General features: G+C 34.0%; 1 protein-coding gene across 5 annotated transcripts in view; it reads right to left on the minus strand.

Annotated features, from left to right (window-relative positions):
* Positions 1 to 25939, minus strand: part of EPHA3 (EPH receptor A3) — a 356643-nt gene that overhangs the window by 319833 nt on the left and 10871 nt on the right. For all 5 annotated transcript variants that reach the window (XM_047875913.1, XM_047875912.1, XM_047875916.1 and 2 more), the window contains exon 2: positions 17546 to 17610. In XM_047875913.1, coding sequence (XP_047731869.1) covers positions 17546 to 17610 — 65 coding nt within the window. The remainder of the gene's footprint in view (positions 1 to 17545; positions 17611 to 25939) is intronic.

Genomic DNA, 25939 nt, shown 5'->3' on the forward strand with positions numbered 1-25939 from the left:
CTATCCCTCCTCCTCTCTCTCCTTCTCAAATAAATCATCAGGAAGAAAAAGTTCTTTATAAGAATCTTTATTTTTCTTTAGTGAAGGAAAAGAAATGTCTATATGAAGGTAGATTTAATTTTGTGTTTGTCTTCTTAGATGTTCTATCAAATCCTGTGGCATTATCAAATACTTGCTATTGACAGTACAAAAATGATATGATGGCTATTCCCTAACTTGTTTTAAATCATACAAAATAAATTATAAAATCAGCCAACCAACTGTTATACTTCAGTTGGTAGATTGTGCCTATTCTGACTTTTTTTCCTCACCTCTCATTAAATTGCCTAATAATTAGCCTTAGAAATTGAGAAGTATAAATAATTACAATTCATGTCACTACAGACACAAAGTGTTTGGAAAATGAGGAAATAACAATATCTGAGAGTCCATATGACCAAAAACAAATGATGAATGGTATTGCAAAAGTAACAATAAATGTAAGAGAAATAATTGTGTTATCATACAAGTGATAATATGCAAAGAAATGAATATCTTGATAGGTTCAGATATTTCCTAAGTAAATTGCATTCAAAGGTTTTTTATTACTTCAGATCAAGAATTATAAAAGAAAACCAGAGTCAAAAATACAGTCCTCAATAAGCATAAAATGGAAATAGAATACGAACAAAGACTTGTTTGGTAAATTCAGAATACAAAAGGGCCATGTTTAAAACTAGAAGTTTTAAACGCAAATGTAAAATAGCATCATAACCAGAGGAACCTTAAATGCATATTGCTAAGTGAATGACACCAGTCTGAAAAGATAGATAAAATATGAGTCCAGCTATATGACTTTCTGGAAAAGGTGAAACCACAGAGATAGCAAAAAAAAAAAAAAAAAAATGCCCCAAGAGGAGGCAAGGGATGAACAGATGGAGCATGGGATTTTTAGGGCGGTGAAACTGTTCTGTATGATACTGAAATGGTAGACACATACATTATGTATTTGGTAAAACCTAGAGAATTGTAGAATACAGAGTACAATCTAATATAAACTATGGTTTTTAGTTAAAATAATGTTTCAATATCGTTTCATCATTTTTAACCAACATACTACAGTAATAGAAGACATTAGTTACAGAGGAAACTGGGCAGGGGGAGAGCATATGTAGACTCTGAACTCTCAGGTGCAACTTTCATGTAAACCTAAAACTTCTCTAAGAAATAAAGTCTATTAATCTTAAGTTGATGACAATTATATTGTATGTGGTATAAAATGTATTACTGAATAGAAATCGATGGGGAAAAATTTCTTACTTCTTGGAACAGAAGAAGAACATCAGTGGAAAAACTAGTGAAATCTGAATACAATCTGTAGTTTAGTTAATAGTAATATACCAATGTGAATGACTTTGTTTTAACAAGTATACCATGCTTATATAAGATCTTAGCATTAGGGGAAACTGGTTTGATTATATGGGAACCATCTGTATTCTCTTTGCCACTTTTCTATAAATCCAAAATCGTTTCTTCAAAATAAACTTTTTAAAACCAGCATCACACATAATCATGAAATAATCAACAGCCAGAACTAAATGTCCAACTACTATAGACCACATTCATCTTTGGCTCTGAAAGCTGGATGTACAAGAATGAGACAATCACATGACTATACCAAAAACTCCTTGTGAGCAGAGATGGTTTCTGACTCTCTTTTAACTCTAACCTGTCTAGAGGAAGAGGTGCTTATACATATTCAATGACTGATTCTCAATTACCTAGAATCAAATGACAACAGATCTTCTGAAGCCACTTAGTAGTACAGCTTGTGTTGTATTAATTAAAATGACAGCTTTTTATTTAACTTTGTCTTCCTCATAGAGAGGCTACAGTACATATTTCAAAACAAAGACGAAAAGCAAACTAGAAAAAGCAAAGAGGATCTGGTCTCATTAAACGCAATGATATTTTTCTCTTCCAAACTATGTAGATATCCTATGGAATTCAGTATTTAAATATTTTGCTAAATATGTTATGGCTCCTTTTGTAAGCCAAGTTTTTTTTAATTAGTTATATTTTATGAAATACTCTCTAAGTAACATTTAGAATTTTTTTTCACATAAAAACATCTACTAATTTGCTCAAAGGTCAAAGAGATTTCCCCATCCTATTCTTAAAATTTTTTTTTCAATGTTTATTTATTTTTGGGACAGAGAGAGACACAGCATGAACAGGGGAGGGGCAGAGAGAGAGGGAGACACAGAATCGGAAACAGGCTCCAGGCTCTGAGCCATCAGCCCAGAGCCTGACGCGGGGCTCGAACTCACGGACCGCGAGATCGTTACCTGGCTGAAGTCGGACGCTTAACCGACTGCGCCACCCAGGCGCCCCCCCCCCATCCTATTCTTAAACATGTTACAGATGGTTAACCATTCAATCAATTAATTACATTTTTGAATATAATCTTTACTTAGCACTGTTAGGTCTATGTCCTTTTTTGAAAAGGCATAAAATGAATCTCTACCAGGTGAAGTTATTGAAAGGTTTGATGGATCAGTGGTTTGAATCACTACACTAAACCCCAACTGATTTACAGTTATGTAAATACAGTTATATAAAATTTAGACATCATTGTCCTTACATTAAAAGAAAATCCTTCTTTGGTACACGTTGGTCATGGTATTTCATGAGAGATGTACATCCTAATCTTCCAAGGTGACAATTCAGACCTATGTACGTTTACTGGGTACTTATTCCAAAAAACACATACAATTAACATTAATTTAAATTTTTAATTAAAATGTAATAATCAAAAAATTAAAACATTTTGGATGCAAAAAAAATTTGGATAAAATGAATGAAAATACTCATGAGACTTAAAAAAAAATTAGCCCAAGGTCACAAGAAGTAGTTCATTGAGGGGCGCATGGGTGGCTCAGTCGGTTAAGCATCTGACTTTGGCTCAGGTCATGCATGATCTTGTGGTGTGTGGTTTCTAGCCCCGCGTCAAGCTCTGTGCTGACAGCTCAGAGCCTGGAGCCTGCTTTGGATTCTGCGTCTCCCTCTCTGACCTTCCCTTGCTCACAATATTTCTCTCTCTTTCTCCCTCTCCTCTCTCTCTCATAAATAAACATTAAAATTTTTTTTAATTAAAAAAAAAGAATTAGTTCATTTGCAGGGTGCCTGGGTAGCTCAGTCTGTTAAGTGTCTGACTCTTGGTTTCTGGGCTCAGATCATGATCTCAAGGTTGGTATCAAGCCTTGTGCTGCGCTCCATGCTCAGAGTGCAGAGTCTGCTTGGGATTCTCTTTCTCTTCCTCTCTCTCTGCCCCTTGCCAGCTTACACATGCACATCTCTCTCTCCTTCCTTCCCTCTCTCTCTCTCAAAATAAATGAATAAACTTAAAAACAACGAATTAGTTCATCTGCTTATAAGGGCTTCGAGATATTTCATTTTCTCTTTGTTTATACTCATTTCCTATGAAATGACTGCCTGCTTCTATAACAGGTTAAGGAATTACTCCTGTCCTGTTTCAATATTGCTGTATAACACCTACCTATGTCTCTGTTGAGAATCATACATTCTACAAATATTACATCTAATCAGATGTTAAAGGAATTGTTTTTCAAAGGGAAATTAAATACTAAGAGAAAAGCTAACCGGTGAACATTTCCTAAGGTTGTCAATTGTTTAAAATGCTATTTAAAATTTCATCTTTTATTTTCTAATTATTCTTTATGACATATCATGAGTCTATTTTACAACAGTTCTTCAGAAGTTAGCTATTTTGTATTATAAATACTACATAATATAAAATTAATATTGGGATAAAATTTTTACTTTTTGTTTCTAAGTACCTTCTACTACCAAAATACCCATAGGGGGATTTGTCAAAAATTTAAAAGTATATTATATTACCTCCTGCAACTGCCCATGGCCATCTATTTGAAAAATTAGTCTTTATAGCTTCTATGTTTCTCTGTAATTCAGGAAATATTGAGGCAATGATATAGAATTTCAAATGCTAGAATAGCATATAGATACCCTTGGTTATGTAATGATACTACTATAAATACAGACAGGTATGTGCGTGCATATACACACATGAAAATAAATATACATGTTTATACCTGTATATATGTGCCAATAACAAGGTATTTAAAAAATGATTCTCAATCTTAATTGATCATTTGGGGCACCTGGGTGGCTCAGTTGGTTAGTGTCAGATTTCAGCTCAGGTCATGATCTCACGGCTGTGGTTTCAAGCCCTGCACTGGGCTCTGTGCTGACAGCTCAGAGCCTGGAGCCTGCTTCAGACTGTGCCCTCTCTCTCTGCCCCTCCCCTGCTTGCGCTCTTTGTCTCTCAAAAATAAATTTTAAAATGTTAAAAAGAAACTATTAAAAAGAACAGATCACCTCTCTCCTTTTAAATTCATTTAATTTCTATCCTTTAAGTTTCATAAAACCAAACTACTCTAATTTATTTTCAGGGAAATCCTTTAACATTGATCTAGGATACTGATTCTCAAAGTGTGGTCCTTGGACTGGCATCATGAGCAATGCAGTCTGTAACTATAGAGGTGATCCCTGTAGTTGATCCAAAGGCACTTGAAAATCCAAGAAATTTTCATCTAGGGGAAACTAAGATACACATAAGTCATCATTAATCACCCATAATATCAGAAATTATCTTTGAATCCTTCATCTTCTTTCTGCCTATATCCAGGTGGCATCATTTCTTATAAAACAGACATTGAGCCAGTATCCATCACCTCCTTTCTGTGCCCTGCTAGGTATCTTTCTCAGATGACCCTAGAAACCAACTCTTCTTTGTACCTCTAGTGCCCCGAGTAAACTTTCTCATTCTAAGACTGCCTAATAATTTTCTATTAAGAGAATCTAAACCCTTTGGCATGCTATATGAGCTCTTCATAATACAGGTGGAAATTCTAACTTTCTCTTATTTTTCCTTTACACATTATCACCTTACTCTCTCTATAGCTTACTTCCAGATGACATGGGCTGTTTTTTGATCAACATACAATGCTGTTTTATAGTCTGTGCTTCACGTGTGTGTGTTGCCCAGTCACATATACCTGGTAAATTCTTATTGATCTTTAAAGCTTAAAAACGTCTTCAAAATAATTTTCCTTGACTCATGCCAAGCAGAACTGATGACACATACGGTGTGATATTGTACCTACTATGTATCTCATTGATGATTTTCTTTGTATTGTAATTGCCAGTTCATGGACTGGTGTCTTGCACCAAACTTTAAGCTTCGCCAAGAAATATCTTCCTTACTTCTCTTAAAACAGGCGGTAGAGAGGTGGGGTGATATATGCAGTGTAAGGAGTCTGACCAATTTCCATTTCTGACACAATTATTGGGTGTCTGATCTTGTTTGAGTTATTTAAATTCTTTGGGACTTCTTTATTCTTCTATAAAATGAAAGTAAAATTTCATATGATTGTTGTAACAATTAAATGAGTTGATATATGGAAAGCAGGCTAACAATATAGAACATTGTAGAAATATTAGCTATTGGTAATGATTTCATCCCCATTCCATATGATAGTGCTTAGCAGACAGTAGCAGATCAAGCAGTTATTAAACAACATGATGAATAAATTTCAATATACTAAAGATTTTACAAACTCCTTTTATACTGTATAAACTATTGAGAATTCAAAAATTCTGGAAACTGAGAACATCCCATATATTTTCCTTTCTGAAACAATGCTACCACCTTTAGTTTTCCCCCCAAAATGTTTACCACTACTGGGATTTTTTTTAATTGGGGTAATTTATTTCGGAAGAGAAAAAGTAGTTATTTTAGTAGTTTAATAACCAATTTATGGTAAATTTCACTACAAAATATTTCTTGGATTATAAAACTCCTGGGTCAATTTTTATATTTTAGATTCCAAATTTTGTTCAAGAACTAACTTGTTGATCTAATTTTTACTCATCAAACCATTTGGAAAACTACATGAGAGTACCATATATTTTTTAAAAAAGTATACAATAAAAAATTGTATACAACTAAATTGTACACAACTAAAAATTACTATTTTAGTAATGCAGAATACAAAAAAAAAATAAAGTTAACCATTTAGAAACATTTTAAAGCTTGAAGATGATTTACTGGCTAGAAGATAACATATCTACCCTTTGTTTTAAAACTAGTCACATTAAGATTATGTACTAATTTTTTTAATATCTCAAAACATTCATTGGTTCTTATGAAAACTGAAATTATAGGAGATTTGCTTTGGTTATAAGCTAACAATTAAAAACACCCTTTCAATGCAAGTAAATTCAGATTCATATTTGAATCAAAACTAAAATCAATTTCTAGCTGTCAGAGAATAGGTTAAAAATCCTTAGTCATTCATTGGCATCTCAGTTCCTGGATCATATATCCAGCTATGATTTGGGGAGGGGGGGACATGTATACAGGAACAGAGAGCTAATAATAATCCTATGCAACCCAATTTTCCTCTTGGTCTTATGAAAGATCAGCATTTTTCAGCTGCTGAGAAAAGTAGCTCTATGTTGAGTGACGTATCCCAAGATGTGGTGATTATTTAGGGTGCTGTAAGACACTCAGACAAAATAGTTCTGAAATTTTATGGTTTCCAATCTGCTAAGTAGTAAACCATGGAATTCGAAATCTTCATTGGTACTATCCAGAGTAAGACAGAGGAGAATAATGAAAAAAGCATGAATTCAGACCCAGAAAGCAATGAAATGACCTTGGTCAAGTCACTAACACTCCCAGAGGTGGAGCTGCTTGTCAACATTCACTGGAGAATTGTACTAGATGGTTTCTAAAGCCATTAGTACCTCTAAAATTGATTAGCAACTTGAATATATTCTACTGCTCCAAATAAGATTAAATTTTGCTACCCTTAATAATAAGTGCAGCAGCCCTATTAATAAACATTTTCACAAAATTCCACAGAGTTCTTTTCTTGTGGCTTATGATGACATTGTTGTTTATTGCTTTTCCAACACTCATGAAGACAGCGAAATTGAAGTCAAAGCGATATCATTAATTCTACATAAAAAATGGCCACCTATCACATGCATCCAACATTAAGGGTACAAATGACAAATGGATCTAGGGAAATTCTGAGCAAGAAGAGTTTACAAGACAGATTCATACCACTCAGAAGCTTTAATCCCTACTGAAGACTTTGAGTAAATCCATAAAGTTTATGACTACCAGCTTTCTTGGGATTTCATGGCATGGAATAAACATCCAAGTGCAGGCTGGGAGTTAAAGTTCTTTAAAACCACCACATTGCATCTCTTCCCTCTTCCTGCACTGGCTGAATCTCTCTAGTTACTGGGTCTATAGTTTTGTGACTTCACATTGAGAAGGGAAGTCACCATTTACATTTTTCTAAAGTTTAACTTATCGTTAACCTCAGGTGCCCCCAAAATACATAGACTGATATCGTCACAGGGAAGAGAAATTTAATTACTCTTACCATTAGCGTATCTTATGCTCTCCCTTTTTCTTCCTTTGCTTTGTCTTCCTTAGTTTACTAGATAATTTTCATTTCTACTGAGTCCTCCAAAGGTTTTACAACTCAATTCTCCAAATTTGGCTTCTCTTTGTTTTATGCTTTTATTATAAAAATAATTCACTAATAAAAATTTATTTCTTATAATATCCTTTCTTGGAGTGTTAGTACAATAGTAAAAATTCAACCTTATGCCAAATCACTAAGCTATATAACCAAACACATATAAGCAGATACTAGGTTCCTAATCAACCTACCATGGGAACTTTCACAGTGCTTTTCTGGTTTTTTTTTTTTGACTCTTCTATGTTCTTCAATTAAAACATCCTCCATAATCATGTGATTAAAATGTTGCCTTTGAATGCTGTATAATGTCTTTAGTGTGGCACATAAAATCCACTATAAGCTGATCCCTGTCACTTTCTAGGAACATCCCATAGTCGTTCCCTAGACAACCTTAAATTCTAGTAACTCTTCGAGGGGATTTTCATATTCCTTATTGCAATTTCCCTATCACTTAATTCATGACTTTTTCTAGTCTTTAGGTTTTAATGTCATCTCTTTTATCATGAGCAATGGATGCCAGATGTATAAACACTATATACATGCAATTCAAAAAATGAATCCCATGATTATATGAGAGAAATATGATGATTCTAAAATGAATCCTTGTTACAAACTGCAAAGAATAAATTCACCGAGTTACTGGTAAAATACCTGTATTCTCTTGCTATATGGTTTTTGTCAAATCCTAAATTAAAAACATCCAGAGCTATATTAATCTTGAATCATGAACAGAGCTGTATTAATTAAGAGGCTGGAATGAACTACAGCAAAGCATCAAGCAGCAACTAAATATCTTCATAAGTAATGCTGGCCTCATTATAGCAGATAATGATTTTCTAGTACAGTGATTCCCAAACTTGAGTAGCATCACAATCACACAGAGGGCCTGTGAAAAGCAGATTCCTGGGTCCCAATACTCAGGATTTCTAATGAAATAGGTCTTGTTCTGTACCAAGGATTTTCCATTTCTAACAACTACTGTATATAAATTTTACACTAAGGATTTCAATCTATATATTTATAATTATATTATGTAGTTGTATATATAACATATATATATACATATATATACACACACACACACACACACACATCTCTCAAACTACATTGTTAACAGATGAATGAAAATAACTTGTAAATGTAGGCTACTCAGAAAACTCAATACACTAGCCCCCTTGATATTTCTCTTCATACGTTTCATGGAAAGGGAATAAATGATTTAAGCAACCTCTAAGAAACTAGTATGGTTTTTATTCATTAACATTGGCATTATTATCAGGAAAAAATGGTAATCAATGGGCTACTCAGGTTGCAGAAATAGTTAAGTGTCTTGTATTGTAAATAGTATAACCTTTAAATGTGCTCAGGTCCAATAGCTATCATTTGCAATACAAGACGTATTTAAAAAGTGTTTCATGCTATATTTCTTTCCAGAGCAAACATTTCTTCTTTTAAATCTTTCAAAAATAATTAACTACCAGGCAATAATAAACCTAAGTATCAACATCATTAACCCATGGGATTTAAAAAGAAGGATAGAAATAAGTAAGTATAACTTTGGGCAAATTACTAATTTTTATAAATTTCTATCAAAATTCTTGACTTATGCTTAATGGAACAACAGAACTGAAACTCTTCCATTGAGGTACATATGTTGTTTTTATATCTTATATTCAAATGAAAATTTAGAAGCTTGAAAGCAGTGTTTAAGTATACTCTTTAAAATAGTATAGGAACTGGATATTTCTTAGCAATAAAAATACTGATATTCAGTCTGCTGTATACTATTTACATATTTCAGCAAATTTAATACACAATAAGTTGAATGAACATAGAAAATAACTTGAATGAACATAGAAATACATAATATTAGCAACGGAAAATTGGTTTCTATTTTCTTAAAGCACTGATAAAAATTCCATTAAAACAAATAGAAGGTAACATAATTATTATAAATTGAATGGTGCTAGAATAAGTTCTATCTTTGCTGATTTCTACCACTTACCCATATTTTTCCTTCTACTTTGGTGCATTTTGTTTCAAGAAAAGGTTAGAAAAAAAAAAACTGTAAAACTTTGCCATGTTTTTCTAATTTAATCAGACATCCTTCCTCGAAGGGTCAGCACAATAGGTGAGAGTGACATACTTAAAGTATGTAGTATTGTTCATTGTAGGCAACAAAAATTCAAATGACCCAGAATCACATATCACATGTGTCAAAAATTTGATTTTCCTGGATTGACTACTCAGCATATGAAGCAGAATTTAGACTGTGATTCACAAAGGTGGAATCCCAGGTGGTTATTGTTGACACCTAGTTGTCAAAATAGTCTTCCTGCATTTTAGATACCATTCACAAAGTGAAAGCTAGAAATCCAGTAGGTAAGACTTCGAATCCAGACTTCACACACAGCAATAATTCCACTACGGAAGGCAAATTACACTAAACTGGAAAACAGAAAAGCAATGAATCGTTCAGAGAGTATTTTTATAATTTCCACTCCTCTGTATGATTCATTCAATTCTAAACATGTCTATGTTTAGTTAAATGGAATTCATCTGCAGGATTCTGGATTTTTACCCTTAAACAACAATCAAAATAATTTCAATATAGAGCTGTCTTTAGCTAGTTTTCTTTTCAGTTAACTTCCAACTCAAAGGCTGACAGTATTTTCTAAATATAGTTAACTAAATAGACCTGCTAGTACAAAAAACAGCATAATATTGTATGCAATATAAACATATATATATATCTATATATATTTATAGTACATAAGGTGTGTTCATATAGTTATAATTTTACTTACATTTATGCCATTAAAAAGGAAGTGGAAGCATTAATAGATACCATTTAAAATAACCGATTGGAAATAACCTTTTTTTTTTTTAACAAATACATAATCAATGTTAACTTAGTTATCCTTCCTTGTTTTGGAAAGCTTTCATTATTCATTTGTTCAGGCAATTTTAATTTATGGACAACTAACCCAGGAACTCAAAATGTGAAGAAAAGGGGAAATTTCATGATGGAAATCAGTTTCAGAGTTTTCACCTTCCTGGCTGAAACAAGTATCAATGAAATATTTGCATTAATGTAGAATTGCAAGCTGTGGACAAACAACATAGAAAAAACCAGATTAACTTAACAGTCTGATATGCTAGTCTGGGGGGTATCTGGCAGGTAGGGGGAGGGGTGTCAGGAGAGTGACATGTAAAACAGTCAGAAGTACTCCCTGAAGGAGAAATAATAAAATTTTGAGGAAATTCTAATCACTTAAAAATTTAAAATAATTGGACCCATTCACCCACATTTTGACTCTTTCAATTCAAAATATAGTGTCAAGACTGTATCCAAACTTTAGACTGCACAGCTTCAATGGTATAACAATCATGTAATGTCAAAGGCAATATTTGGGGCTCTTAACTGAATAGAAATGTCAGGAAATACTATCAATTTTCCTTCTCCCAAATCCAAATCCAAGATATCACATATAGTCTGAGATTTAAGATTAGAAGGTGAAATCATAAAACTTACTTAGGAATAAGAAGTGATACTTGTATAGTTCTTTCACATGCATTATCATATGTATTTTTTCATAGATGGATACACAAAAATACCTTATTTGCTCAAATATCATTTACTCCAAAGTGCTGTGACATAGAAATTATTGTTATTCCTTTTTTAAGAGTGAGGACAAATGTTAATGGAGGTTAATTGTCCTACATTAGATCACACAGCAATAAATGGCAAGGCCAGATTTCAAATACAAGTGTCTGATTCTAAACAATGTGCTCATTTTATTTGACCACTCCGCATATTTTCTTTGACATCATACTAAAACACTAAAAAAAGATAACCTGGGGAAGTCCAAATAACAAGATATAATTAACAAAATAACATAATTATAATTATGCATTGCCTAGTCTTCATTTAGAAATTAAGATATTTAAACTTTTATTTATTTACGAGAGAGAGAGAGAGAGAGAGAGAGAGAGAGAGCGCAGGCATGCAAGCAGGGGAGAGGGATAGAGGGAGGGAGAGAAAGAATCTCAAGCAGGCTCCACACTCGGCACAGAGCCCAATGTGGAGCTCAATCCTAGGACCCTGGGATCATGACCTGAGCCAAAATCAAGAGTTAGATGCTCATGCAACTGAGCCACCAGGTGCCCCTAGATATTAAGATATTTAATCGGGAAATTAAACATTGTATTCTATCAGAATGCCTTTACTTTGAAAGTATGAGAAGTACTAACAAAAGTGACTTAAACAAGGAAAATTCTTTCACACAAATCAGGGTTGTGTCAGGGCTCCTGGCCAATTTCTCTAGGGTTCACTGGGTTCCACTTTTCTGGTCATAAGGAAAGCACAACTGCTCTACACAGGGACACTGGGCCTTCACAGGGCAAGCCCAGGGGCACAAAGTACTTAGCCTCTCCTCATTTCTTTTTATCAGGAGGAAAACTTCCCCAGAAGTCAGTAGAATTCTGCTCCAGCCTCATTGGCTTTACTTACTCTTGCCTAAACCAATCACTGACAAAATTACTGTAATTATCATGATTAGCTCTCAGATGTTCTCTCCACAAAGTGGCAGAGAGGCCATTTTCCAAGAACACATCAGAAGGTGAAAACCTAAACAATATGGGTGTTCCATTCTCAAGAAAAAGCCGGGAAACAGATGGCGGGTGGGCAACCAACAGGGTTTCTTTGCCAAAAGACCATTTTGTTTTTGCTTTGTTGTTGTTGTTTAATTTACGTCCATTACCATAGGTAAGGCACCAATAAACGGCTAAGGAAATCTTTAAGGAAAAAAAAAATCTAAAGAAGTTGAGAAAAGGGGGAAGGTAGAAAATAAAAATTCACATTTGCTAATTTTGAGACTTCTTTCTATCATCGACAAATATACATGGATCACTCATTTCAGACTCTGCTTTTTCTACACTTCCCCTTGAGTCTGTAATTAAGTGAATTGAGGCTCTAAATTCCTTTGTACTACTTAGTAAGCACATCAATACCATCATAATTGTAACTGAAAATTATACAGCTTTAACTCCCTCTGATCCCTCTTCTATAATGATGTATATACTAAGGAAAGCTTATATGATAGATTGGCATTATCAATCAATCAAACAATTTAAATAACGGTCATATTTAAGCAAAATACTTTTTCAAAGTTGTAATCCAAAAATATACATGGGTTTTACATGTGTTGATTGTCCTCTAATCAAAGAATTTTTTTTTCAACTTTTTTTTTTTTTTTTTTTTTTTTTTGGGACAGAGAGAGACAGAGCATGAACGGGGGAGGGGCAGAGAGAGAGGGAGACACAGAATCGGAAACAGGCTCCAGGCTCCGAGCCATCAGCCCAGAGCCCGACGCAGGGCTCGAACTCACGGACCGCGAGATCGTGACCTGGCTGAAGTCGGACGCTTAACCGACTGCTCCACCCAGGTGCCCCAAAAGAATATTTTTTTAAGTATGTTTATTTTTGAGAGACAGAGAGAGAGAGAGAGAGAGAGAGAGAGAGAGCAGGGGAGGGGCAGAGAGAGAGGAAGAGAATCCCAAGCAGGCTCCAAGCCCAGCACAGAGCCTGATGTGGAGATTGATCTCAGGAACCACAAGATCATGACCTGGGCTGATATAAGAGTCAAAGGCTTAATCAACTGAGCCACCCAGGCACCCCTCTAAATCAAAGAATATTTAAAATACTGATTATTTAATAAAATTTCAGAATATAATTATACCCAAGATTCATATATTATAACTCACAGTTTATAAGGAAGAGAAGGTAATTGTTATATCTGCTTTACTAAGGTGAACAAACTTAGTGCCAAAAATAAAACTCTTATTAAAAAATAAATTTTGAGCAATGGGTGTTGTATGTAAGCGGTGAATCATGGGAATCTACCCCCAAAACCAAGAGCACACTATATACACTGTATGTTAGCCAATTTGACAATAAACTATATTTTGAAAAATTAAAAAAAAATATGTTAATAACACCCTGATAATTTCAGTTTACAAATTTTAAGTATTATTTTCAAGAATTTAATATAGAGAAAACCAAAGTCTCATTAAATTCTCTCCCAGACACTCATTTAGAGAATTTTTTCTAGGCCTAATGGTATAGTACCATACTTTACCTCTAAGATTTGAAGCACCATTTAAAAATAGATAGAAATACTCCTCCCAAGAAAATGATATAGGTTAATTGTAAGTTTTTATGCATGAATATATCTCTGGGGAAAAGGGAGAACAGAAATAGGAAAGAAGATACATCAATGAATGAGCCACCCTTGGGCCTTTCCCTCAAATATATTAATTTTATATAGCTCTGGTAACATAATCATTTTTTTTAAATTTGTACTTTAAAAGATTTTGAATTTAGGTGAGAACAGGGCTGAGATTTACAGAAGTTGCCAGCAGTGTCCTAGCATCTTTTTGGTGACCACAGCTCCTGATGGAGCACCATTATTCATCCCTTAAGAAAGGGTTTCTCAACAAGGGAACACCAGATCATTCTTTGCTGTGAGAGACCTCCCTGCTCATTTTAGTTTAGAAAGCACCCTTGACCTTCCACACTAGATGCCAGCAGTGTCCTGCCTTCCCAGTTGTGACAACAACATCTCCAGATATTTCCAAATATCTCCATGGGGCAAAATAAACACTGCCTCCTTCCCAACCCACCTCCCCCATCACACTGAAAACCATTGCCCTAAATCAAAAGAGTAGGATTTTCTCGGGTATTTCCAAAAACATGGATGGACCTTGAGAGCATTATGCTAAGTGAAATAAGCCAGACAGAGAAAGACATATATTGCATGATATCACTATTTTATGGAATTAAAAAAAATACACATAGAAACAGAAGAAAAGTGGGTGCCAGGGGCTGGAGGTAGGAGATATAGGGAGAAGCAGGTAAAAGAGTACAAACTTTCACTGTAAGATAAGTTCTGGGGATCTCATGTAAAACATGATGAAAATAGTTGAGAACACTTATTGAATAATTGAAATATACTAAGAGAGTAGAATTTAAGTGTTCTCTCTCTCTCTTACACACACACAAAGCAGGATTTTCAGTTATTCAACATGTTATGACGTTACAAATTTTTTCTCTGAAGTTTACATTCATATTTTAGCTAACCTAAAAACATATGTACTGCTTTTATTAGGGTTAATTAATCAAAACAATAACAAGTTCAATTTTTTTCCAGTTATTACATGTCACTTTATATGGAAAATCTGGACCAAAGATATCACAATACTTTTAACTATCTACTTTCCTTTAAAAACAAATACAGAATTAATATATTTTTGTCATATTGATAATGGCAATGATTAGGCAATAAAAATAATTAATTTAGTCTAAAAGCACAAACAATTGTAAAAGCAAGGATGTTAACTCCCAAATCTTAATTTACTATGCAGCACTTTCACTCAAGAAATTCATCAGTTTCCCAGAAAGAAATGAATATTAATCTAACATTTTCCAAATTAGTGCTACTTCTTTTCTCATGGACATTATGGTTAACATAATACAGGGATACAGTTTAAAGGAAAAACACACTACACAGCACCACGTCACATCTCTCCCTGTTTTTATTTTTTTGCTTTGGGGTCTTGGGGTATTATAAATACCATGACCTGTTGCAGAGATATTTTTTTTTCCCTCCCTGCAAGTTTTAATGATAAATGTGGAAAGCTTGGCCAGCTGTTTTAGGCTAGTCAGTGCATCAGAAAAGGGGAAGGCAAGGCTGTAAGAAGATGCACCAGGAAAACAAAGAGGAGAAAGGCCCAGCTCCTGAGGATGGCTCTCTGAGGCAATTGTAAGCCAAAGGAGAAACTGGTAAAACCATAAATGTTTGTAGACAAAAATGAGGTAGGAAATTGGGCAAGACGTGGGAAAGGCCAAGAGGTCTGTTATCCTAAGTAGTGATTTATTTTCCTTTTTCCTTTTTCTTTTCTCTTTTCTTTTCTTTTCTTTTCCTTTTTTCTTTTTTTCTTTTTTTTTAAGTTTATTTAACCTTAAAAAACCATGAGATCATGACCTGAGCCAAAATCAAGACTCAGTCGCTTAACCGACTGAACCACCCAAGCGCCCCCCAAGTAGTACTTCTTAAATTTATTGTGCTCAACAACTACCTGGGGACCACATTAAGATGCAGACTCTGATTCAGAAAGTCTGGAGCAGGACCTGAGGGTCTGCATATCTAAGAATCTCTGGGGGATTGATAATGCTGGGTGGTGCATGTCCCACACCTTATGTAGTAGAGTTCTAGAACATTCCTCCCCACCCCCAACATATCTCTGGAAGTAGAAGTGCCAATTTTGTTTCATCGCAAAATCTGTAAGATTCACATGGTAAAATGAATTCATTTATACAGTATTCTCCCTAAATTCTTAATATATAGAAATATGTTTTCTTTATACCTTCTTTAAAGGAAAACATGAGATTGTTGCTTTGAAATATGAGTTAATTTCTTATTGACTTTTTTAAAGCACATATAAGTAGCTATTAGTAAAATGTCACTGTGGTTTTTGCTTTTCATATATCCTTGGGTAGCATGTTTTTGTGGTAGATGCTCTGATGAAGTAATGAAAAAGTCAAATTTATAAAATCAGAATTAAAATTAGGCTTGATTTTAGGATGATTAATTTTAAATGAGTTTTCCAGCTCAATCCAGAATTTTGATTCACTCTTCAGAACTACCCAGGATGTTCTTTTATCCTAATCATTTGATTCCGTTTACACCTATGGGAAAACCAAATCCTGGCTTACTTCATACTCTCCCCTCCAAAGCAACTAACCAAGTCCTGATTATGTGATAGGTTTTGGCATTGTGTCAATGTCAAGGTGTACCAGGAAGAGAAGCAGATTCAAAGATGACAGATAGATGAAGTATCCCTGATGTAAAACATCCGCTGGTGAAGAAGAAGCTGGTAGTACCGTAAAAATCAGTATGTTTAGGCACAAAAATCTAAAGACTGAATACCGATACAAAGTGGAAGTAATTATAATCTCTTTGAAAAAGGATGAGAGTAGGAGAAGAAATACACAAATTTGTTCCTCTCACAAGTATTTCAAAATAGCATTTTGCATTTTCCACAGTCTATACTTGGAAACAAGGCATATTTAGGTACTTATTACACAATTTTCTAAGAACAAGAATTTTCTAAATGTGTGTGATCTTTTTTTCTGAAAAACAAAAAGAAAGAAAAGAAAAGAAAAGAAAAGAAAAGAAAAGAAAAGAAAAGAAAAGCAGTATCCTCACACAAAGTGTTATCAGAAACATTTGGGTCACAAACATACCGTACACTTGAACGATCTTTGTCTCACTGGCAAAATACTAACGGTATGTGAAGAGTTTAAAATTTAAAAGTAGCCAAAATTTTTTTCTAAATAAAATTCCCCAGTCTTAAGCTGATGCAAACATGATGCAGACATTTTAAGCAAAGACATTAAGGCAATGTGAAGAAATTAAGAAATAAGGACAAATAAACAGACAAATCAAAGGTTCATATAGTTGACAAACATATCCTCCTTGGAACAGTCACCAAGGTGGCTTTTAAGGCTACACCTCTGCAGTTCTCCAAATACACGCTTTATACATTACTTGAAATTTGAAATGTCTTCTCAATTCACCTATTCTGATCACATCACACAAAAAAATTTTAGATGATCACCTTTAGATCTTCTACATAATGCCAGTCATAATTAGAAGGCTTAATTAGCACCATCAAGCAATTGGTAAATTCAGAAGAAACAAATAAAACTTCAAAATTTTCAGTAGTTCCATTGTACACGAATATCAGGCTGTCTTAGTCCATGTATTGAATCTACTGATAAAATTAACTTGTCACCAGAAGTACAGGAGTTCCTTTCAGAGAACATACCAATAATTCCTTCTATTCTTTAAGAGACAACGCACAGAATGATATTCCCTTTCAATAGTTTACCAAACTCACCCCATGTGATGGATAAGAGATCCAGCCCAGCTCCCCTTGAATTGTTTTTGAATCCAGTAGATTGACTAAAAAAACACAAAAAACACAAATATACAAATATAGTTAAGAGAAATAAGTTATTTCTATTTGCCTCTGTCAAGTTAAAGTTGTCTGTTGTTATTGATATAACAATATTAACATGTTCAAAACACATGACTTTCTTTCTGTTATAGGAATATGAGAGAAAAAGAAGAAAATGGCAAAATAAAAGCAATCATAGGGAAAGCCAAGGAATCAGATTTCTCTGGCTTTTTTAACTGTCTTGTTTATAAAGGTAGATCAATGTTCAAAATATTGATAATAATTTTTGACAAAATAATTACAGGTTTAAAGAAGAAATAGCAAAAATGCAAAGCAGGAACAGTAATGCTAACATGGTATCAAAATAACTTCAAAGACCATTAATTTTGACAAATTTACATATGATTTCACTATGAACAAATTTCTTAAATATGCTCCCATGATGAATTAATATCAGTTTGTGTCGGATACGACATCTTTATATTGCCTCTGTCCAATATGAAGCAGAGGATTCTATCATGTGTATTTTCTAATACCATATAAATTGTCTACCTCTGTGTAACAAACAAAATGCTTAACTAATAATTTCAGGAGAAGCCAAAACAATACTATGTTTTCTAACACTGCCTGGAATAAGCTCTAGTTATTTAGACAAAGTACTGTTACCCAAAGGCTTTAATGATTTTATTCAGAACTTTGCACTAGTTATTAAAAAGTCTGATGAATAATAAGATTAATAATAACATTAATGCGGTTGCATTTTGAATATATTATTAAAAGAAAGGCAAATCTTTTATTTCTAACACAGAGGGCATTAATTTGTAATGGACTAGAAATTAAAATATAAAAAGATACTTCAAGTCTAATTAATAACGAAAGGCTCACTTTGTTGATCTATTAAACAATGGAAACTAATGCTTTCACCTCATCCTTCTTCTAAATCAGAAAGCAATCCTACAAGTGACTAAGGGAAGATGTGGAGGAAATTTACACAAAATAGCCATGTATTACTAGAGCCACTGAATCACTAAATACATTCAGAAATCATTTTTAGGTTCCATATACACATGAATCAAAACATGACAGTAGTACATGGCACTGCACGACAGGTCCACGTGTTGTCAATAAAGTATTTCCTTATACACAAAAAATACTACCATTTAATCACCCCAGATAGGAAACATTTAATCTTATAAAACGTTAAAGAAATAATATATTTGACATATATTATAATTCTGAATTTTTAAGCCCTGCTTTTTTAAAGGAGGATATTTGGTTATCTAGATGAGTATTAAAAAATCGTCCTGATTATTAAGTTAGAAGACATAAAATTCTCAAAGTTAGAATCTCTAAGTTTTGCGCAAGTGCAAGAAAAACGCATAAACTTAATTACACTAGAAATCCTTAAAGATTTTTTTCTCTCAATAAATTAATCCCAATGAGAAGTAATTATATTTAGATAAGAGAAGACAGTTGCTGCATGGATTACATAGTGCAATTTCCATAATGGTATTATTTCCCAGGATATCAGTTTGGAAATGAACAGTATGCTTAATTATACTGAAATTATCTGTCAAAAATGATTTTTAAAAATGCTTTACTGATTAATCAGTGTTATACGCAATATTTCAGATTAATCAATGTTAGAAAATGTTTGAAAATATAAGAATACATTTTCACCTTCAGATTAAAGTATTTTACCAACGTTCATTCTGATAAAGATATGTTCTACTCACAAAGTCTAGTTGGACAGCTCTATCAGACATCAGGTCATTTCTCTGAGTTTTACATATGATTTGCATAGAGTTTACAATACCAGCATTCATAAATCATTAGATCATGTTTGCAATGCCTTGAGGGGTTTAAATGGTTCAATGTATTTGTGTGTGTGTGTAATAATTGAATATGTACTAACTGATGAATATGTGTCACTCAATATGTTAAGATAAATGGCTGACTTAATTTCAATATTAGTAACCAGAGGGAAGAAGTGTTTGAGGCAAAGAAAATATGATTGTTGTCTCCATTTTGTAAAATACTCATTGGAATGTAGGCTGTTAACTAAAGAACTAAATACCCTTAAGTTTTCTCTGATGATAATGAGGGAAGAAGGGCTGGACCAGTCACATCAGCATTTGGTGTCTACTCAAAAGAGAATAGCAAAACCAAAGAGAATTGGATCACATTGCTGATTAAAATAAGTGTAATGGATTAATTAAATTTGTTGCATTTACCCAGAAATGGAATTTTTAGTGCACTCCATTTAGCGTGAATGAGGAAAACACAATAGCATCATTACTCATGATTCTGATTCTGTTGTCTATCAAACATAATTGCATCTGCCCTGGTTATCTCACAATGTTTCTGTGATGATCAAATAATATAAATGTATTTAAAATCACCATGAGATTATAACGTGCTATACAGATTCAATGTTCGTGTAAAATTAATACCTTAACTAACAACCATACCATTTTGGCTTCTGAATTGTATTTATAACCAATCATGGATATATAACCTAATAGAAAAGAATAGTGACCTCAAAACACTTTTTAAAAGCATTTATTTTTGAGTTTATATGGTGTCTTTTGTTTATAGCCAAATCAGAAAAGCAGAATCTAAGAATACAGTCACTCTAAAGTGAGTAATTGCTAAACTGGGACTTCCCAGGATATAAGCTCAAGTCTCCTGTGATCTGTTGTGCAGCAATCTCAGTGCAGCATAATTGAAATAAGAAAAAGAGAAAGTTAATGGAATTTGAAAGTCAACGTGTTGTGAGTGATTTCTCTGGATCCATTGACTAAATCCAACATTGCAATATAGTATATTGAACCTGACACTGAATCGGGCAAGAACTTCCATTACTAACGTTTTTCTCTCCTAAAATAAAAGTAGATTTGATCATAGCCTTTCAGGTGGTGCCACTATACAAATGTCAGCACATGGAAGAAGCAGAGAAAATTGTGATGTACGATTATATTCTAGTCTTTTGAGTTTTGATGATGATTTGCAACATGGAAGGTTTATTTCAACTGCTGAAAAAAATCCTGAGTCCATAATTATGAATTTTAACAACAACAAAAAAAGTTAGGAAGTTATTCTTAAACTCAGATGGGGAAGTGGCTTAATTCTTTAATAACTGCCTCGTGCCAGATTATTTTTCAAAGATATAAACTGTTCCTTACCAGTTTTTATATTCTAAATGGTACGATCACCAAATATTTTTGTTTGGTAACAGGAAACACGTCATTTCATTAATTTCAGAATATTTTCTATGCAAAGGTCCATATGGTATATGGACATATTTCTTAAATTAAAGCGATTTGAACTGGACACATTTTTAAATCTTCTGACTCTGAGCTGAGATATAAATCGGTGCTTTTTGGAAAAACTGTATTTGGAAATAACTGACCAAAGTCTGGATGGATACGGTTCTGGGTTTCCTTCACATGCTTTACTCTATTCTTGCTCTTAATCAGACAATATTTTTTTGTAAATCTTATTTTAAATGTGAACGGGTTTCCATTCATGAAAACCATAAGGGAGTCCTTGCTCAAACTCATTGAGTTGGCTTTCGGGTGGGCACTAATTTGAGATTTGCTGAACAAAAAAGGAAGCATGGTCTCTGATGGGAATTAGAAGGGGTGGAATGGAGTACAGGAATGAGAACAACGTAAGAATAGAGAAAGTTGGCTCAAATTGGTGTCACTACTTCTATCAAGGAGGAACCCTTGCTGTCATCTGCCACTGATCTTTACTGTCACTTTTCCCACTCAGCTGGACTGTAGATTTAAGGTGCACAGGAGTCTTGTTCTCTCTCCCTTTCCTATCCTTCATCATAACAGAGAGACAACCAAATGTTCGCTCCTTTTTCATTCGAATTAACAATGTTATAAAGAATCTTCTGTACCAGGAACTTATTCCTCCTTCCCTTCTTAATAATAATGCGGTAAGATGATTTCAAGGACTCAATTATTGAAATAAGTATTTTCAGTAAATATTACTTGTTAGGACGGATTAATTTTTTTTAGCTATAAATTTCTGGAGTTTTCACTCTTAGAGAATCTTTAAAGAAGACTTTTTTCAAGGGCATTTCAAAGTTCTGATTCATGTGCCTATGTGTCCGCTTGGAAAGACTGAGAATTAAACATTCACATCTTGTAGATTAAGTGCTGCAAATATGTAGACACTGCTAAAATAATATTTAAAATTAAATGGCAATTTCTTACTGAAGTGGAAGACGTTTTCAATTATCTAATAACACATCACTATGCTTTGTAGTAATGCTATTTGCATTTTATGAAATGTTAGTTGCATTTTATGAAAATACTGAGCTATAAAAATTATCAAATAATTATTTCTGAGGGAGCAGAGGACTTTAATGGCTAAAGAATTTCAGACTCTGACAATAATAAACATGTTTTCTTCTAAAACCTTCAGTTAAAGTGCCTTTAAAGCCATTTGCAAATAACTATAAAACCACTACAACAGAAAACAAACCCATCTCTTGACTATGTCTTGCATTTACTGAAGAAAAATGGCATTTCCTTTTCTGTTCACACCATCACTTTCATCGTCCCCAGCCACATTTCTTGCACACTACTTATCATTTTCATCACTTTCTGTTAGGATAGAAGGGGTAGCTTTGCTCTAGCTTACAGATAGCAGAGGGGTCCTTTAATCTGCTTACAGGTTGCACCTAAATGTTCACAAAGAGAAGAAGATGATAGAGAAAGTGATAACTTTTATTCTGGGTGTTGTAAATCTCGGCTGTAGGACTCTGGTCAACCATAACATGGAGTGAAGAAACCAAGATGTATGTTCTCACAGAAGCTCACCAAACCTCAGCTTTTCATTTTATTGGACATACCAGGATATGCCATTGAGAAGAAATTTAGAGAAGTCAAAGTTGGATTAATGTACTTATGTATTTCAACACTGACTTTATCTACTGTGATTATATACTCTTAAGAGCTCCCACAGGCTTCCTGTTTATATTTATTTTTACCTAAATATAATGAAAACAGTTGCAATAGATCGAGTTACTACTGTATTTCATTGACTAAAAATTGTAAGTTTTTTTAGATTACAAATGAAGTCACCTATAATTTATTATGTGCAGATAAATCTTCCTGTAAATTCTGTTAACAGGCATCTTATGTCACAGAAATACTCATTTATGATCATTTCTCCATCAAGTTACCAGCTAAAATCATTATGTAAAAATTAAACAAAAAATTGTTGTGCGAGCAGTTCTGTGAAAAAAAAATCTCTTTTGTCACATGGTATTTTAATGGCTTATTTATGTGATCTAAGCAGATTTCTGGACAAGGTGGTGTACTATCAACTTACTCTTTCTTAATAGCTTTTCCTCCTGAGCAATAATCTTGGACTTACTTCTATACAGGTCCTAATTATACAAGAAACTGTAATGAGCTGCCTCATCTCAATGTTTGCCAGGGGCAGGGAGACCTCCTTGGATTCCAAACACACAGGCTTCCAGTAAGGTGTCTGTGTTTTAATGACTAGAGCTGTTCAAGGAACTAACAGAAACATAGACCAAAATTCTGCTTGAAAGCTGGACACTTCAGTAATTGGAAATGCTGTGCTTTTTCTAGTGTGTTAAAACTTTCCTTTTTTTTTCCTTCTTAATCTGAGAAGTATGAAGGCCACTCTAATGTCATACTATCATGAAGGAAACAGCTATCAAACTATCATGAAGGAATGTAATCTTTTTTTTTTAAGTTTATTTATCTATTTTGAGAGAGACAGAGAGCATGCACCAGTGGGGAAGGGATAGAGAGAGAGGGAGGGAGAATCCCAAGTAGGCTCCACACTGTTAGCATAGAGCCCCACACGGGATGCAAACCCACAAACCATGAAGCTGTGAGATCATGACCTGAGCTGAAGTTGGACACCCAACCCAACTGAGCCACCCAGGTGCCGCACGAGGGAATGTATTCTTACAACAAAATAATCCTTTGATATAAATGAGTAGTGATGTTCTACTCAGTGAAATTTTAGTGAATTAACTACCTCAGATTTAATAACAGTGCCTCGAATAGCAGATCTCATTTGTTTCTGTGCACTGTCAACTAATATTATGAATCACTTAGACAAGGAAAACGTGTTTCCCAAAATGTAGAAGTTACTGTAAGTAGAACATTAATGATTACATTAACACTGTATTTTTTTCAACATATTTTGCTTTTTTAAAATATTCTGGAAATAGCAGAACTTGTTGATTTCTAATTCAGAAAGACTTTTTCTGACAGATTAAAATGTGAAAAATGAAAATATAGTATGCAATTATAATATTATAAAAATAATCACTAAGGCAAATAGGTGCTCAAACTTTAGCATATACATTTTGCCTTCACACCATCAACTGAGGATGCCTTGGAATACATTTTTTATTTTGTCATAAAATCTTGATTATCAGCACCTTCAACTACTAAAGGAAAGCTCTCTGTTCAGTCAGCATTTGACTGATGGCAATGAAAATGAAAGAGAATAAGCACGTTTGCCTATATCACAATTTCACTACAGCATTTCTTTCATTTTTATTTTTTTAATTTTTTTTTTGAGAGACAGAAAGACACAGAGAGATTGCAAGTGAGGGAGGAGCAGAGGGTGAGGGAAAGAGAGAATCCCAAGCACGTTCCATGCCCAGAACGGAGCCCGACAGGCGGCTTAATCTCACGACCATGAGATCATGACCTGAGCCAAAATCAAGAGTCAGATGCTTAACCTACTGAGCCACCCAGGCGCCCCACTACAGCATTTATTTTAGAAATAAAGTATTCCTAGAATCCTTAGACAGAAGGATTCAAAATTTTAGCATAGAGAACAAAGAGTGCAGTGATGAAATTTAATTTCAATTTAAAAACATTCTCTGGACATCTTTATGCCATGAAACATTTTCTTCTTTTAATTTCAAAAGAAATCCGTTGTAGAATAAATTGGTTTGAATTTCTGGAAAAGGAGAATCAGGATATAGCTTTGGCTTCATCGTATTCTAGAGGACAACCACATCTGGACTTCATGTAATACATCATGACTGATGTCTACAGATAAAGAGACACATGCACATATAAACAAACTCTTCACCATATAAATATGGGTCTTTATAAAGGCCCACAGAGGGTCCAATGAGGAGTCACATGCTTATCAGGTTAATTCAAAACTTTCTATATAAGAAGCATGGCATCAAAGGAAAAAATCAAAGTATTAGTGCTGGCGACAGAAAACTTCTAAAGTATCACTGCAAAAGAAGGAAGAATTCAGAAAATCCTCAATGTGACTTTTCTTGGTAGTGTAGTCAATATGAATAGTATAAAAAGCTTCTATTTTGGACTGGTTCTTTTTTGCTATGCAATCATGTTTGTTTCCCTATACTCACACACAGGAGTATGCATGTAGTCATACAGAATTTACACTGAGCTCAGATGCATGCTTACTAAGAACAGCTATTTCTGAATGTTCAGTACTTTCAAAAGTGGTTTTTACTTTTATATATACTTAGGCAAATTGTTTTTAACGTATTCTAGATACAAGCAGTAAAAAATTGGGATTATAATCATGCTACCACATGACATGAGAAAAATCATTTATCCTCCTCCTCCTTGTTTTTAACTTACTATTAACTTTTATATTAAAAAAAAATCTCCTCTATATCTCAGGTGCTCTTTTCTGGGAAGCTAACTGCACCCTCCTCTGAAGATTCATATTGCATTTTTTTTGTTATTTTTATATCTATGTTAAAACACAAAATTTTTAAATTTTTTTTATGTTTATTTATTTTTGAGAGAGAGAGAGAGAGAGAGAGAGACAGAGCATGAGTGGGGGAGGGGGAGACAGAGAGGGAGATGCAGAATCTGAAGCAGGCTCCAGGCTCTGCGCTGTCAGCCCAGAGCCTAACGCGAGGCTCAAACTCACAGACCGCGAGATCATGACCTGAGCCGAAGTCAGACGCTCAACCAACTGAGCCACCCAGGTGCCCAAAACACACAATTTTTATATGAGTATTTATTCTGTGGTCATCTGTCCCACCTTAGTTATCTTCAAGGGCAGAAAATATACCTTCCCTATGACCTTCTTTCCCAGAATCCAGTAAGAAACTAATACTCAGGAGTGAACTGTTTTGTAAATAAATAAATACAAACAACAAATTATAATATAGAACATGAGTTTTTTTTTTCCTTAACATTTTTCTTGATTCATTTTAATGGTTTTTACATTTATGGCTTTAAAATTAGATTTGAGTTTGGGCGCATGGGTGGCTCAGTCGGTTGAGTGTCCCACTTCAGCTCAGGTCATGACCTCACAGTTCGT

The sequence above is a fragment of the Prionailurus viverrinus genome, chromosome C2 (genome assembly GCF_022837055.1).
Source record: "Prionailurus viverrinus isolate Anna chromosome C2, UM_Priviv_1.0, whole genome shotgun sequence".
In the NCBI taxonomy this organism is placed as follows: Eukaryota; Metazoa; Chordata; class Mammalia; order Carnivora; family Felidae; genus Prionailurus; species Prionailurus viverrinus.